This window comes from Drosophila sulfurigaster, chromosome 2R, assembly GCF_023558435.1.
Source record: "Drosophila sulfurigaster albostrigata strain 15112-1811.04 chromosome 2R, ASM2355843v2, whole genome shotgun sequence".
Classification (NCBI taxonomy): Eukaryota; Metazoa; Arthropoda; class Insecta; order Diptera; family Drosophilidae; genus Drosophila; species Drosophila sulfurigaster.
Window position 1 is genome coordinate 13,336,452 of NC_084882.1, and position 16,789 is coordinate 13,353,240.

At 38.9% G+C, this 16,789-nt stretch overlaps 6 protein-coding genes across 6 annotated transcripts; 2 read left to right on the forward strand and 4 right to left on the reverse strand.

Moving 5' to 3' along the window:
* Positions 1–1,547: 1,547 nt before the first annotated feature.
* On the forward strand, positions 1,548–3,111 carry LOC133837086 (cysteine and histidine-rich domain-containing protein morgana). The gene is made up of 5 exons (XM_062267742.1): positions 1,548–1,735; positions 1,801–2,155; positions 2,215–2,431; positions 2,490–2,684; positions 2,747–3,111. Exons 1-5 carry the CDS (start codon positions 1,675–1,677, stop codon positions 3,014–3,016), a joined length of 1,098 nt encoding a protein of 365 aa, XP_062123726.1. The 5' UTR covers positions 1,548–1,674; the 3' UTR covers positions 3,017–3,111.
* LOC133837087 (RWD domain-containing protein 1) lies at positions 3,066–4,097 on the reverse strand. The gene is made up of 2 exons (XM_062267743.1): positions 3,901–4,097; positions 3,066–3,826 (listed from the first exon to the last, which is right to left on the reverse strand). Exons 1-2 carry the CDS (start codon positions 3,974–3,976, stop codon positions 3,153–3,155), a joined length of 750 nt encoding a protein of 249 aa, XP_062123727.1. The 5' UTR covers positions 3,977–4,097; the 3' UTR covers positions 3,066–3,152.
* Positions 4,098–4,844: 747 nt separating this feature from the next.
* LOC133838831 (structural maintenance of chromosomes protein 6) lies at positions 4,845–8,377 on the reverse strand. Its single transcript, XM_062270056.1, has 11 exons — positions 8,184–8,377; positions 8,001–8,127; positions 7,866–7,943; positions 7,632–7,804; positions 7,172–7,569; positions 6,712–7,105; positions 6,191–6,653; positions 5,510–6,121; positions 5,225–5,443; positions 5,033–5,163; positions 4,845–4,970 (listed from the first exon to the last, which is right to left on the reverse strand). The coding sequence occupies exons 1-11, from the start codon at positions 8,375–8,377 to the stop codon at positions 4,949–4,951; spliced, it is 2,811 nt and encodes a 936-aa protein (XP_062126040.1). The 3' UTR covers positions 4,845–4,948.
* Positions 8,378–8,478: 101 nt separating this feature from the next.
* LOC133838832 (structural maintenance of chromosomes protein 6-like) lies at positions 8,479–9,308 on the reverse strand. Its single transcript, XM_062270057.1, has 2 exons — positions 8,808–9,308; positions 8,479–8,745 (listed from the first exon to the last, which is right to left on the reverse strand). Exons 1-2 carry the CDS (start codon positions 9,039–9,041, stop codon positions 8,479–8,481), a joined length of 501 nt encoding a protein of 166 aa, XP_062126041.1. The 5' UTR covers positions 9,042–9,308.
* A 131-nt stretch (positions 9,309–9,439) lies between these two features.
* LOC133838837 (NFX1-type zinc finger-containing protein 1-like) lies at positions 9,440–12,863 on the reverse strand. Its single transcript, XM_062270061.1, has 6 exons — positions 12,716–12,863; positions 11,863–12,571; positions 11,323–11,799; positions 10,426–11,263; positions 9,860–10,362; positions 9,440–9,796 (listed from the first exon to the last, which is right to left on the reverse strand). The coding sequence occupies exons 2-6, from the start codon at positions 12,562–12,564 to the stop codon at positions 9,500–9,502; spliced, it is 2,817 nt and encodes a 938-aa protein (XP_062126045.1). The 5' UTR covers positions 12,565–12,571; positions 12,716–12,863; the 3' UTR covers positions 9,440–9,499.
* A 92-nt stretch (positions 12,864–12,955) lies between these two features.
* LOC133838835 (NFX1-type zinc finger-containing protein 1-like) lies at positions 12,956–16,361 on the forward strand. Its single transcript, XM_062270060.1, has 5 exons — positions 12,956–13,195; positions 13,254–14,239; positions 14,299–14,466; positions 14,531–15,532; positions 15,603–16,361. Exons 1-5 carry the CDS (start codon positions 12,964–12,966, stop codon positions 16,071–16,073), a joined length of 2,859 nt encoding a protein of 952 aa, XP_062126044.1. The 5' UTR covers positions 12,956–12,963; the 3' UTR covers positions 16,074–16,361.
* The last annotated feature ends 428 nt before the right edge of the window (positions 16,362–16,789 follow it).

Here is a 16,789-nt window from a genome sequence, read left to right on the forward strand (position 1 = left end):
TTAAGTGTGTGTATGTTGCCAGTTGTCAGAAGTTGCAGAAATATGAAAAAAAAACCCAATCCAAATAAAACAACGCTACAGTTCTCGAACAATTGCACAACAATGCAAAGCAAACTCTGACTTTGCGGATCATTAGCGACGGCAATGGCGGCATGATTCACACCAGCCACAAAACCTGCAACCGCACTGTCAAATTGCCCCCAAAAAATATCTGTATATATATATATATATTGAATGGTCATAAAATGGATGCGGAGTCGGGCGCCAGGGCTTGTCATAATTTGTATTAAGTGCAAGACCGCTGCGCAATCGCAATCAGAATCGAGCATTGGCAATTACCAATTGCATCTCGCCGTCATCAACGTCGCGTTGATAACCTTGTTGACCACAAGAATTTTTCAATGAAATGACAATTTTGCCGAACGCCAGTTAAATTTATGCCCTGTCGCCGCAGGTAATAAACGAAACCATAACCAAATCCCACGTAGCTACATAACAAACACATTTAACATTTTTATATAGCCTTTGGATTGGTAGCGACAAACGTAGCATGATTGAGACAAAGCCAGTTCCTCAATATAACCCTATTCCAGACTAAAACTGTTACCATGCCCCATTTTAATTAGATTTGCTTTGGTGAGCCAATGACTCACACACCTTTCTAAGAGCGTTGATTTTTTAGCTGTCTAGCAAATCCTGTGAATAGATCACGTAGACCAAAAACCGAACTGACCTTCAGTACATTTGCTTTAATTGATCTGTGTTTCAATTCCGGTTCGCCACTGACTGATTAGCACATACCGATCAGTTTAAAGACCCTCCCGAAATAAGCACCCCATATCGGTCGACAATTAACATAATTTGCATTGACTATCTCTTTTAATTGTTCTTTGCACTGTGTTGGCTACCTTTCTAAACAAGCACACCACTTGTGTTTTGTTGAGTGAATTCAGGTTTCCATTCTTTTGCACTTCAAGTGGCACAATCAAAAAGCCGTTACAATGCATAATGTATGTCGATACTAAACATATCGATTTATCGAAGTAAGTTGCCAACTAGACAACAAAGTTGGCAGCACCATTACCGATAGGAAATTTCCCCAAATGTCGATCATCAATGCTATTTATTTATTCACTTCCTTAAAAAATGAGATCGTTAACATTGTAATATTAAATTTGTGGAATAAAAATACACACTTCAAACTGATGTCACATACCTGTTTTTGTTCCAATCGTATAAAAACAATCTTGCATTTCGATCTTGCATTTTTCTGAGAAGTGAAATTATTTATAGAAATCTTATTAATTAGAGGAGCTCTTGAGTGCTGAGCAAAAATAAAAGACACTACGACAAAGTTTAACGAAAAACTCCTAAATAAAAAAAAGTATTAACGAGTCACCCGTTTTTAATTTTTGTAATTTGTACTTTTTTGGCAAGCCTCTGAAAGTGTAACCAGCAGTGGCAATACTCGAGATTTATGTATTTTGGTATATTCCACTCATTTTCGAAATAATACTTATGGTCACACTGCGACAACTACAACAGCTTTATCTCAAAAAAGCTCTTTCTGCTCTCTTTGCTGCACAATATTTCCTCATATTCGCGGAATATTCTCGACCAAAAACCAACAATAAATAAATAATTTTATAAATAAGAAACATATAAGAACTAAACATGGAACAGTGCTATAACAGAGGATGTGGCCAACTATTTGATCCCACCAAGAACGCAGATGGTTAGTGAGTAATTTGATATGATAAACAGAACCTCAACCGTCACCTGCGTTTCTTTGCATCGCAGATTCTTGCCGGCATCATCCAGGTGCGCCGTTCTTTCACGATGCGTACAAAGGCTGGTCATGCTGTAGCAAAAAGTCGGTAGACTTTACAGAGTTTCTCAATATTAAGGGATGCACATTAGCCAAACATTCGAATATTAAGCCACCAGAGCCGGAAAAGCCAGCCAAAGATAATGATAAAGACGATGAAGTTGTGATTGAAGTACGCGCTCCCATCAAGGAATCACTGCCCAGGCCCGCCATCGAAACGCAGTTCACTGTAGTGCAGCCAACAGTGGCGCCTGCTCTGAAGGAGACCATCGATGCACTAAAACTGGCCGATGTTGTGACGCCTACTAAAACGGCAACGGATGATGGGTGACTAATTGACTTTTTTAATTTGATAATGGTTTTATTGACCTACGTTACTATTTTAGTGTGATTGCTGTTGGCACCAGCTGCAAGAACAACGGGTGCACTTTCTCATACACGAACAGCAGCAGCGACTTCAGTGAATGCACCTATCATCCTGGCGTACCCATCTTCCACGAGGGCATGAAATTCTGGTCGTGTTGCCAGAAACGCACCTCAGATTTCGCACAATTTATGGCCCAAAAGGGCTGCGTCTATGGCCAGCACAAATGGGCTAAAGATGTAAGTTTTTTAGGCAAATATAATAAATTTAAGTATTGAATCAATCAATCTTTTTCAGGACGAAGACAAGAAGGTCGTGCAATGTCGCTACGATTGGCATCAGACGGCCACGAATGTCGTTGTTGCTGTCTATGCCAAAAAATATCATTATGCGCAAAGCATCGTTGAAGTGAATCCGATACGACTACACGTAATGTTACTTTTCCCCGAGCAGGAAAATGCCAAATTCGATATGGATCTGGAATTGCGGGGTGTAAGCGGGAATTCAGTTTTATATTAAATTCTTAGTCAATATCTCTCTCACTCTCATTATAGATTATCAATGTGGAGAAGGTTACGGCGCACATGTATGGCACAAAGTTGGAGATAACGCTGCCCAAGCTGGAGCCCGGCTCGTGGGCAAAACTGAATTTCCCACGCGAAGTGCTGCCAGCAGTTAAGAAAAGCGATGCCATCCAGAAAGAAACGGCAGTCAATGATGAGAGCGATGATGATTCCGTGGACTTGGATGATATCGAACCGGTGCATAGCCATGGTCTTAAGATATCCGAAATGAGTTTGCAGAATCCTAATGGCCTGGATTGATAACAAACCTAGCATTTATTATTTGCACCACAAGAAACTACTATGAGGATTGTGTTAAATTGTTTTGTGAAATATACACAAGTATGCCTTAGATACGTTTTATTTTTAATATATATATCGCAGCAGCACAAAAGGTTTAATCATCATCATCGTCGGCACCAGGCACCCAATCCTCATCGTCATCGTCGTCATCATCCAAATCCAGTTCTCCAATATCTTGGAACAAGGTTTCATCAATCTTAACATTCTCAATGCTATCACCAGCCTCCAACAGAAACTTAATATCGGAATCATTCAATGTGTTATCGCACATGAAGAGCTCGCGACCCGTCAACTTTTTAGAATCATTATTCTTCTCGCGTTTCGCTGCAATTCCTGTGCTTTCTTCAAAGTCCAGCTTCCATTTCATGAATGTTTCTACAGTCACTCGGGTGCCTTCAAACTTCTTGCGTTCAGCTTCTTCCGCTTCGAGAACCTTTCGTGCCCGCTCATCTTCCTGATGCTTTTTGTGCTCATCCCATTGGACGTTAAGCCACTCCTGTGCACTACTTACCAGCGAGAAGATCATCTCCATGCCAATATTTTCCTCAATTGTCTGACGCAAATGTTCGAGCAGTTGGCTCTCAAAATTGTCTTCAAAATTTTCCGCTTCCTCAATTTCTACTAGCGGAGCTTCATCTGGATATTTCTCCGTATACGTAAAGACCAGTTTACATGCCAAACCCTGTTCGCTATCCTCGTTTGTTTCCGCATAGAATTCCTCCGTAGCAATGGGAATTTGGAATTTGTGCAATGGTTCCGTCTGAAGTACTAAAAAAAAAGAAAGGAAAATACCTAGGTATTGAGTGTCTTTATTATTATTAAATTATTCGACAATGTCTTACTTTCCATTTCACCGCAATATATGGAATCGAGCGCTTCCACTTCATTGCTCTGATCTTCCTTGTAGTTTCGACTCATTTCTATGTGTTAATAATTTTTAATAGTAAATAATAACAAAAATGTCGATGATGCCGTGTCGCTTCTCCGGTATCGCTTTGAGGTTATTTGTTAGTTTGATCTAAGCACGGTCAAGCGGTATGACACACACAGCGCAAGTCCACAGACGCAAACAGCTGATTGATTTTTCCCCTTTTGTACCGCGATTTTTTATATATTTTTGATAACACTTCCTGTAAAAGACGGCAAAAAGTTTTTTCGGAAGTTTCACGCAACCTGCAACATTTGCAGTAAAATTGTCAAAACGAGCGGCAACTCGTCGAACTTAGTCTCACCTTAAAACAGGCATCGGCATGTGTATTTCGCCGAAATTGTGCCAAGGGTTCACAATCGGGAAATACACATATGCGTGTGTCTGATGTTTTTCTGGAATTCGTGTATTCCGTGTAAGAGATTTAATAGGCGAAATAAAATCAGGATTATATATGTTTTATGCAGATGCATATGTTGATATACACAAAAATATAATTATGTATTTATTATACATTTTGGTTAATGAAAAATTTATAAAATTAAATATCAAACTTAATATATCGATATTTTTGGGTGATAAATATTTTTATCAATTTGATATATTTTTAAAAAACGATATATCACTGATACGATATTTTTTAAATATCATGCAACCCTATGTTAAACAGTAAGACCAAATTTACGAATGACATGCTGTCTGAACGTGCCAAAAAATACTATACTAGAGCGCTGCCACATTTTTTAAAATTTCAAATCTCGCAACCTGGCAGCCCTTAAACAACGCCATTAAACTACTTTTTCAATTAATTTTAAATGTTCCTACTTTAATATTTAGAAATAGCAATATATCCTCACATTTATTAAACACTAAACTTTATTGTAAATAATAATAATGTAACAAATCAAATTTTTTGAAACGCCATATCGTTGTCTAGCAACTTTACAACTTCCTGTCACACTTTAATGTTCTGGTGTCGCTAGTCTGAAATAAACAAAACACTATTTAATGATATGTTGCAGATAGTAAGATGAATAACAGCTTACTTGTGAATTTTAATCAAGGGGTGGGCATCAACTTTAGTGTCCTGAGGTGTGAGAAAACAATACTGTCTGTTTTGAAAATCCAAACCCTCTTGTATAAGTAGTTTTGTAATAAACGTCCGATTCACTTCATCCTAGAATTAAAAATGAAGTGTAATTACATTTGAACGACAATTTCTGTTTCTGAAAACTCACTGTAAAAACGTCATATTCATCTAAAAAATAAAATGGATGATCAGAGGTACTCCAAAGACCTTTCAATAAGGAAACCGTCGTGAATGACCTTTCGCCGCCGGATAAACTTTTCGTATTGGCCGTCTTATTACCACTCGGTGGGTAAACTTTTATTTCTAAAGTTTTTTGCTTATGATCAGGTGTCAAATCTCCATCAAATCTTCGACACGCGAGCGCTTGCTGCAGGACAAATCAACAGAGTTTAATATACATTTAAATTGCAAGTTATGTATTCCTGTATGTTACCTTGAATTGAAATTGAACCATGGTAAAAAAGTGAAATCGCGAGCGTAAGAAGCGCTGGGCGCGAGTACGATATGCTAAACGCAATTTTTCCACAATACTTAAAATTTGATTCAAATGTTCTGTTAGTGCTTGAAGATCTTCGTGAAGTGATGCTAGTTTGCTTTGCACCTCTTCACTGACAATATTCATAGACTCGAAATGTTTGATCTTTGCTTTATAATTACTGATCTTATCGCGAATTCGCTCCTCCGTTTTATTGGTTTCGATGAAGTCACCAACTTTTTCGGCCTCTTGACGTGCGTTTTCCAAATTCTTCGTCAAATCCTTTTGTTCTCCCAACATCGATTGCATCAATTCGTTTGTTTTCTTGAAACGACGCTGATTTTCTTCAAAATTACGATCTAAATCGCGAATTTTATTTTGCAATTCTTGTTGCTCTGCGTCAATTTCCAATGCTTTTTGGTTTATTAGGTGGAGTGCACTTTGTTCACCATTTACTTCATGCTCAGCGAGCGCTTTACGTTCATTGATCTCTCGTAGTTGTTCTTCAAAATGTTTGTATTCCTGCTTGCACTTTTCCATTTTCTCAGCACTGCTGGCTAAATGGGTTTCCTGAAATTAGAATAATTTAGGCATTATAGTAATTATGTTCAGTCAATTGTAATAACTCGATTAACTTACAAGCACATTTAGTGCGGGTAATTCGCGGTATTCGAAATTTTCAATATCCATAATTTTTGGTAAGGATTTTGTTATCTCGGAATGATGTGCCTCAATTTGCGCACTTTTTTGCTTTATCGCTTGAATATCGATATCAAGCGCTCTTTTAAAATCAGCGTATTGGGGCTGTAGCATCGCACTGCGCTCTCGTACATTTGCTTGCTCGGCATTCATTTGTTGAATTCGATCATCAACATTGACCTGAATGAATCTGGCTGAATTTATGCGAATGGAGTAAACAGCATAGTTTGGCGAGGGACAATATTCCAGTTCAAGATTTGGTACCAATACCCGAGACATATTTGGGGGTATATTTTCGGAGTTTGAAGTCAGAAATTCGGCAGTCTCTTTAGAATCGGTAACCAACACCGTCTCAATGCGCATGGTATCAATAAGATAATTCATTACAACTGGATCATCACACCTACAATACAAAAGAGTAAATAACAGGTAGAAACATTTGAATTTATTATCAATCTTACCTTATCTCATCCATCAGCACTGTCATATTTGGTCCACTGGCTCGTACTTTATGCTTGGAAACATTGTAAACTCGATTTGAAAAGGCACTAGTGACAATTGTGGGTATGCCGCTTGTATATGTTCTCTGCAAAATAGCTCGTAATGATATGCGATCCTTGTCGCTGTTAACAATATAGGAACGTAAACAATGCGACAGTTGATTCTCGATCAGGTCTCGGTACTTGGAATTAGGCACTGTTATACACATGCCAATCGGTCCGCGTGGCATTAGGTGATCGTTCTTCCCGTATTGGTTCTTCAGAGCCAAAGCTACTTTCAGTGCATTGTCACCATACACAGACATCTTATTCGATTTATTGCGCAACAGCGATTCCATTTCAAGTTGAAGCGATTCTAAAATAAGTCGAGAAGTATTATTCCAATTACGATATCAAATATGCAATCAATGGTTATGCATACGTTCTTTTTTTTGCAATTGGACGAGCTCATTTCTCACATATTCCACATGCTCTTTAGCAGCCGGCAAACGACCCTTCACGTCGTTCTGTTCTTCTCGCAGCTGTGCAATGAGATTATTTTTTTCTTCCACCTTTGCTTTGAGCTCCGCCAGTTTGGCGTTATTGCTCTCTCGCAGTCGCTTGACCTCGTTATAGTCAGCATGATAGTTATTCATATGATTTTTACAGCCTTCGTAGGTAGCCTGTTCTTCCTTCAGACGTTTATCTACATTATTAATGTTCGCTCTGATTGAACTGCCTTTCATGAGGCAATCTTGAACGACTCGTTTTGCGGATCTTAGCTTAGCATCTTGAGCTTCATATCTCTTTTGAATTTCTTCCTTCGCAGCATTAAAAACTCTGTGTATAAAGAAGGAATACATTTGGAAAGTCATATGTGAACAAGGATTAATCATACTTACTCTATTTGTTTTGAAAGGGAATCGTGGGTCAAGTCCTTTTGCGTTGTTTTCTCCAATAGTTCACAGTTCTTCTTCTCAATGATTTTAAGAGAATGCTCCATTTTCGTGAGTTCAGTCTGGATTCTAGTTACTTTTAACCAGGCCAGCATGGTATTAGCATCTTTTAATTGAACCTGTATTAATTTATACATATTTTATTTTGATCACAGAAATACGTTCTGTCGGGTTCTTTACCTTTATAGCTTCTTTATTTTTGAGCATTGTTAGCTTTTCCTCCTCCTCCCGGCACGCATTTGACAGCTTTTTCTTTTTTCTATTTATTTATAAATTATATTTATATAGCGAATCAATAAAATACAATATTTTTACCATTTGAAGTATGTCCACATCCTGATTAAAGTGTTCACTTTGCTCATGACATTGCGTTAAGCTGGTAGCGCATAAATCCAGCTGCGTTGCCTTCATAAGCAATTTATAATTCGAAGCCGGTTCGAGACTTCGCAAATGGATAGTTAGTTATGTTTTAAATGATCGAAACGATTGCCTACTTACTCTTTGAGGAACTCGCGCGAAGCTTCCTGATTAAGTACAAAGATGGGGTTCTCAACGCTGATGCCAAAGTATAAGAGCATGCGGCGTATATCATCCAACTTCCGCGACACCGTCTGTCTGCGCGCATCCTTCAGCTCGTAGGTCGACGACGCCTGCCGGATGTGGCGTATAACAGTCATATGAGGTCCATACATATTATACTTATATGGACGTACTCCAGTGTTGCTCAATGTCAGCTCTATGGTAGCGGTCGTCTCGCCGTTTTTTGATAAGTTCTAAGATTATAAGAGCATCACTAGTCACAATCGTCCAAAATGGGAAAATTTTTATTTGATAACTCACTCTGAATGCTGCTAGCTCGACTTGTGGATCTGGCACTTGCGGCCATCGCTAAAGCTAGAGCTGTTATCACAGCACTTTTGCCACTACCATTGCTGCCAACGAGAAAATTAATGTTTGGCCCAAAGTCGATGCGAAAATTGGAGTGGCACATAAAGTTTTTCAAACGCATTGAAATAATTTTGCCACAACGATTGAAGGGATTGTCAACATCAAGTCCCATCTAGGAGACATAAATTGGATTAAGTAAATGTGCATTGTCAACGAAAAAGAATAAAATATTACCGATGGTTCTTCAAAAGACTCCCGTCTAACCCATCCTCTCATTGATTTCGAATTTCCGACACTACGATTTTCCGCCGTAGCCGCTGATGATGTGGATGGCTCATAGTTCATCTCTTCATTTTCGATGTTGTCTTCGACTTCAGCATTTTCCGTAAACCTCTTTTTACTTGCAGGCCCGTCGTCACTATCTGACTCCGAACGCAATTGTTTCTTTCGAATTTTACCACGGACCATTTTAAATTGCAAATAAACGAAATACCTTAGCTATGTTTGTTGTTGTTGTGCCAAAAAATGCGCGGGTCTTTTGTTAATTTCGACTGTTTTCGTATAACTATAAATTGTAAATTAACTGAAATTATGTATTTACTCGAACTTGCATTGACTGCTAATTAATGCAAACAAACAAAACAAAACAAACGCTTAACATATAATTTAGTACGCATTTATTGCAACCAATTTCACAATCACAACAGATGCGGATACAATAGCGATGTTCCTTTTTTTTGGAGGGCTGTTGACAATGTATCAAAATATCGATATTTTGAAATATCGCCATTTTTGCCTAGGTCCAGTATACAAAATATACCAAAGTCAAAGTAGGCGCTATATTTGAAAGAATGCTCAAATTTATATTTATTTCCATATGCAACAATGTAAGAAAAAAATATGTTTTACAAGTTTTATTGTAATTATCATATATCTATAATATATGGGAATTCACAGCCGATGGCATTTTGGAGCCTTAAACTTTTTCGTATCTCGCACCAAGTCAATGAATTATGTGCAAGAGATTCCATATTGCCAATAATATAAAGACCATAGCGAGCGCGTGATAATGCCACGCAAATTCGAGTCGGTTCAACGAGGAATCCAATTTTTCTATGAGCATTACTGCGTACCAGCGATAAGATCACAATATTGGCCTCCAGGCCCTGGAAACTATCAACCGTGGAAACTCCAATAGCTTTTAAGCTTGCGTGTTTTGAAAACTAGAGACGAGAAAGAAAACTCTGCTTTGGTCAAGTTGATTATAATACAATTATTGAACTTACTTCGGATTTGATGCTTGCCACTTGACTGGAATAAGGCGTCAGCACTACAATTTCATCGCTATTATATCCGCCAACTTCGATCAAATGACGTGAAATTAAATAAACATTATGCTTTTCCCAAGCATTTGTTGGTAATGTATTATTTTGCATTGTTTCGAATTGACGATGATCAAGAAAATATAGATTCTTTGTCATCTTGCGAATAGGTGGAAATTTGGTTACAGACTGATGACTTAATAGCTTCTTGTAGATCAGGGGACATATCAAATCCACAAAGTCATTACGCATACGATATTGAATATTCAATACGTTAACATGGAAGTTGGCGCGGATCAACCGCTCAAACAATGACTGCGAGTATTCTGAATTTTGAATTCCTCTGATATAGCTGCAGTATGGCTTCAATTGCATGTGGTCGCCAATCATAATAATTTGCTCCGTGAAAGGCGTCAGGCAAGGCAATAAATGGGCCTCCAGTATTTCTGCAGACTCTTCAAAAATAACTGAAATGATGATCTATTAAATACCATACATATACATATTTTTCTACAGTTAATTCATCTTACCAATTCGGGTCTTAAGAAAGCGAAAAACAAAATTCATGCGCGCTGCACATGTGGTTGTCATGGCCAGCACATTCTTCTTAGCAATTAAATAGTGTTGGAATATAATGCGAATACAATTCAGCTTCTCCTGTGTATTCCAAATAAGACGCTGTGTCGCCAAAATCTCTGCATATCCTTCATCTTTTGTCTCATTGAATGCAGCATACAGCGACTGCAATCGCTGGAAGTGTTCCTTTAGCTCCATATTAACCATCCAGTAAAGTCGTTTTAGTTTCGGATTAATCATATGCATATTCCTATCGGAGCGTGCGTTAAATTTTACAATTTCCGGTATTCTTAACTGGCAACCAAAGCGGACAATGCTGCTAGTATGAGCACTCAGCTTAAGCAGAAATTTGTCCAACGAATCATTGGTGTAGGTAATCACAACAATGGGTGCACAATGCTTGGCATTCTCCAGAATGGTCTTGACCAGCTGCAACGATACATGGGTCTTGCCCGTACCGGGCGGACCTTGAATCAAATTGAAATTCGTGGTTAGCACATGTTCAAATGCTTCACGCTGGGATATGTTTAATGGCATTTTCGCTAATTTGTTTTTAAACTTTTGACTTTCGTAAACATTTGGTGGTTGTGTGTGATTCAAATAAAGCGGCGGATGTGTTCGATTTACGCCGTGAACAATAAAATCGGCCATGGGGAAGTTTAGAACATTGCTATTCAGGAGATATCTGTAAGCTTTTTGAAATGGCTCAAAGTAGACGGGAGTTTCGAACACTATAAGCATTTTCTTATAAATATTTCCAATATTGTATTGTCGCAGTATGGTGATGGCAATCTGAAAGTGAACAAATTGTATTTAAGTACTGTAGGTATGCAAAACATAAATTGACTCACATAACCACGGCTTTGTGCACTTATATCAATAGCACTCACAGTGGCCAATATTAGATTGTCGAAATCAAAGCTGGTACTCAAGCAAAGGAGCGTACCATTCTTTAGCTTTGACAACGCATGTTCATCCGCTTTAGCTAACGTCTCGGCTTCACCCGCAGCAGCTGCTTTACGCTTGCCAGCCAAGATATCAATGTATAGCAATTTGCTGTAAAGCGCATCATTAAAATTTTGATTGAGCTTTATCTGCACGTTCTCAAAGACAAAATGCAGCGTTTTAAAATCCCCAAGGTTGCGTTCTAGATGCAGCTTGCACACCAATTCACGCAATGGCATCAAAAATTGATGGCGCAGTAGCAAAAGTTGATTGTTAATATACTGCGTAGTATTATTGTAGCTAGTTTCTGGTTTTGGGGCCTCTGGATTGCTGTTCGCTTTCCGTGATATCCATTGTCTAAGCTCCTCCAAGCTAGGATACAACTATAACAAATATTTTTTAGATTTTTATTTGATAATTACACTTACATAGATATGTTATGTTACCTCAGCCACTGGCCTCGGAATATTTAAGATTTCGAGATCCACGCTGAAAACAATGTCGAGGCCATACAAAAACTGCTTGCACACTGGACGCTGGGCAATTAATGGATTGAAATTACTCTTTAGGTGCGTCCAAATGTTGAAGAGTATTTGCATTGCTGTTGCATCCATAACATCGGCACGTTGAGCCTGCAGCAACAACGTTTGCATATACCAAATGATTTTATCCACGCGCTCCAGATCTGTCCACATGGTGCGATAACTTTTGGTGCATAGCTTTCGTACGATTTCCTCATAGTGCTTCAAGAGGGGCGTACACGAGGCCACTTTCTTTAGCAAATCATGATGAAAACCAGGCAGCTCGAGATCACACAAAGTTATCAAGATGCGTGTATAGATAATCACACGTTCCATGTCATCGTTGGGCCCAATTTGATCGACAAAAAAATCGGGTTCGCTTGTAGTGGTCAGATACAAAAACATGCCCAGTGGCTGCAGATTTAAGATCTCTTCGAGCGCCTCATTTGGAAATTTCGCCGGCGCTGCAGTTTTGATTCGATTGTTCCTATTATTAAATTTTCGAGTCAGCTGTGTTTGCTGCTGTCCATTCGCTGCCTTTTTGCGGTCGAAACTACGTAGAATATTCTCCTTGCCAGCTTGAAACCATTCCCAGCAGTCATAGTCTTCATCAAATTCTTCAATCATCTTTATTCTGAGTAATGGCGCATGGTGAAATACATTTATTTTACGTCCCCGTTAAATGCACATGAAAATGAAAACACATACATACATGTAAAAGTGTGGTTATTGTTAGCTTATTGGGCGCAAATTAATAATAATAATATTGCTTTCTTACTTGATTAATTTTAGCCTCGTTGTCACTTAGTGGGATAAATAATACAAATTTTGTACACATTTGCACACCAAAGCTTAAGCATTAAATTCCGCGCATTTCAGACAATTGTCGCAGAGTGTTACCAGGCCACTCTGACACATCTACACTGGTATCGCATTGGCATCGAGTAGTATGACCATATCTAGTATATTGCATTTGTGTTTTATTTGGGATATTTTAAAATTCAACATGCGATTACATCGCTGATAATGAATGAAAAAACCAAAACAAACAGGTTGCACACGTATAAAAAAACCGGGCATCCCCTTCAAAATCTCATAACCCATCGAAGTCAAGCGGTGAATTGCAACATGTCGGACTCTGAAGACGATTGGTTCAACAAGGACGAAAATGAGATTGTACAAAACCTGCAGCAACAGGTGAAACAATTGGAGAAACATGAACAACGCGAGGAGCATATCGTAGTCACTCAAAGACCTAGTAATTTTGAATCATAATATTATATTTATGAATATATAAAGACGGGTGCTCTTTTCAGATGATTACATTAAGCAACTCAGTCTGGATAATAACAATGAGCCATCCAGTACTGCACGGTTTGGCACTGGCGACTTACCGAATGCTCTAAAGATGCAGCCACTGGATATGTTTTTCTATTTTATGACGGATGCTCGTGACCTCTTTGCAAATCAGTTGCGTGCGAATGACTCTCAGAAACGTCTATTGCAATATGTTGAAGTTGTGACACGACTGTGCCAAATGGAACTGGGCGGTTTCGATGACGAACTAGTGTCAGGATTTGCCAATCAAATTGGGCTGTTAAATCAAATGAAGGTATTTGCTGTAAGACTTTTTACGCCTCCTTCAAAGGGTATCTTAGATGACGAATCCGAGCAATTGCTCCGCAACATCAAGTGGTTGCTGCTACGTGCCCATAAACTTGGTGTTCTCGGTAATTTGGGTTATGAGCTGATTGAGCATTTCAAAACACAACTTGCTCAGTGTCAATTGCCGCATCTTTTGGAGCATCCTTTGTGTGTGGAATTCGCTCAAGAATTGGCTGTGCTGCCCACAGTAAACAATTTAAAGGATGAGATATATCCAAAGCTGGATGAACTACAGCGACCTAATCCAGGTGACGTGGCTAATGTTGCAGGCAGTGATGCTAGACCGCAAGATGCAGCAGGTTATATAAGTTGGCAGCGTCAACTTCTTCGAGAGGATTTTGCGCTACCCTTGCGGGATTTTGTAAAAACCATCCGAGACAAAAACAAAGTGGAAGCTTTGATAAACAATCATCTGGTTCGGCCGAACACCCGGCTAATACTAAACCCAGAGTTTGCTGATGCCGAGAAAAATAACCTGATTTTCGTGAATATCAGCTCTACTGTTAAATTACAAGTGAAGTACCTGCAGAGTTTTAAAAACGGTGCCCTGCTATGCTTTACCACCAGCTATGATTTTGATAATCTTATATTGGCCACCGTTGGTTACACTTCCCCCGATATGATGAAAAAAGGCTATGTAAGATCAAACATGAATTCTCTTAATTAATTTCATCTACAAAACAATTTATCGTTTAGTTAAGTGTGGAGATTGTCAAGCAATACAACATTGGCAAGATCTATGACATACCGCTAATCATGTTCGAGACGCCGGTGTTCTTCGAGCCCTACCTGCGTGTCCACAACTATTTGAGCACCTGTAGTGCCGACAACTTTCCCATGCGTCGCTACATTATCGATGGATGCGTAAGTTCGTTGTTGCACTATTTTATCAGCTGCAACATTAAATGAAATATATGTCTTCTTGCAGCTTGAAGTTGCAGGACCCGCCGGCATTGATCCAAAACTCAGGTTGAATTACAATCAAAAGCTTCAAATCCAACTGAATGCCACCCAAAGAGAGGCGCTTGATCATGCATTTACCCATGAGTTTTGTCTCATTCAAGGCCCACCGGGCACCGGTAAGACCCATTTATCCGTGGAACTGCTGAAAGTACTGTTAGACAATGCTGCTGCAACGAAGACGGGACCAATTATTGTGCTGACATACACAAATGATTCGCTGGATAAATTTCTGCTAAAGGCATCTGAGCATACCGACAGCATTATACGTTTTGGCAGCCAAAGTCGATTGCCCGAAATTGCCAAATATAATGTGCAAACCATGGTCGACGATCAACTAGTGCCGCCGCGTCTTAAGCGACTTTGGTGGCTAATCAAATGTGAATACAAGGACAAGTTTGAAGGTCTGCAAACGTTGTATGCCAACTTTGATGGCAGCCAGGACGATTATGTGCAAATACAAAAAGCGCAAAAGGATTTGCAACTGGTCACTGAGAAACGGAATACGCTGCGCATTATATTTCAATATTATGTGGCGCGTGATAAAGCATTGTTGGCCATGACCACATCATGTGGCGCACGTCTCAACTATCTGTTTAGACTGTTGAAAAGCAAATGTCTCATCTTTGAGGAGGCTGCCGAAACGGCTGAGACACATGTGTTGGCCTGCCTAACGCCACATACCGAGCACGTTATATTGGTTGGTGATCATAAGCAATTGCAGCCATACACTGGCAGTTATACGCACCAGGGATTACAGATCTCGTTGTTTGAGCGTTTGATTGTCAACGGATTCCCCGTCGCAGTCCTCGGCATGCAGTATCGTATGCGTCCATGCATTGCTGAGTTGTTAGTGCCCACATTCTATGATGCACTTGCCAACAGCGAGTCCGTAAAAGCGTATGACAATGTTAGGGGAATATCCGCAAATATGTATTTTGTAAATCACAAGGAGCCCGAAGAACAACTGGTAAGTCAACTTCCATTTGTTTGGACCTCTATCATCAGCTAGGTATAATTATTACTGCTTCTACTTACAGACTGACATGTCCTTTGTTAACAAACACGAAGCTCTAAAGCTAGTGGAACTAGTAATAGCTATAAGGAAATATTATATGTTAGGTTCGCATATTGTGATATTATCGCCATATAATGCGCAGGTTGAGTATATCAAATTGTTACTACCCAAAAAGGAACGAAATAATACTTTGGTCGCCACCGTGGACAGTTACCAGGGACTTGAGGCTAACATTGTGCTTTTGTCGTTGGTTCGGAGCAACGCAGCTGGGCAGATTGGTTTTCTACGTTTGCCGAATCGAGTTTGTGTGGCATTATCGCGTGCCCGCTGGGGCCTTTACATGATTGGCAATATGGAGACGCTTCAGCGTGGCAACCATGAGCTCTGGGGTGCAATCAATAGTAAGCTGGAGGCGGCAAATGCCATTGGCGAGGAATTTCCTTTGACAAAAGAACCAAAAGTTTCAAAAACAAAAAACCAAAAAAATAAATAAAAGTCGTTATGTTTTTATACTTTTTGCATTTAATCTAATCACGACGCTGTTTTTGGATGAGTTCGATAATCAACGTTTGCCGCATGACAATGAAATGGATGAATTTCGATTTGTTTCTTTTTGTTTTGTCAAGAATTGTACACTGATTATGTGTATGTGTGTTTGTGTATTGAACATGTTAATTTGCTCTCAAACCGTTTAATCTTAATGCACTTTCTATTTACTGTTGTTTGTTGGTGTTTTGCTATTGCTATTGTTATTTTGTTTATTGCTATTGCTACTTGAATATGGTATTTAAAATTGTACGTATTCTGTATGCTGAACAATGTTTTGTGTTTCTTCGTTTGGTGTTTATCTTTGATTATACGATACTATATAGTTGCATTAACAATATTTAGAATTTGTTGCTGCTCTCGGTCTCTTCAATCTTCGTCTTTCTCTTTCTCAATATCATCTGTTCTTTATACATACTTAAACAATGGGCTTCACAGAATTCTATATAGATATATATATATATATATATATATTTTTTTTAATTTGATTCTTATTGTAATTGTTAGTTCATTGCAGACTTTGAAACTGTATTAACATCCGAGCGGAAGCGAATTTCATTTGGCCACCACTCTTCGATATATACGATGTATAGTTTATAGTATGTATTTATGTATGAATGTACATCATGTTCTTCACTCTAAATATGTTTATGTCTACTACTG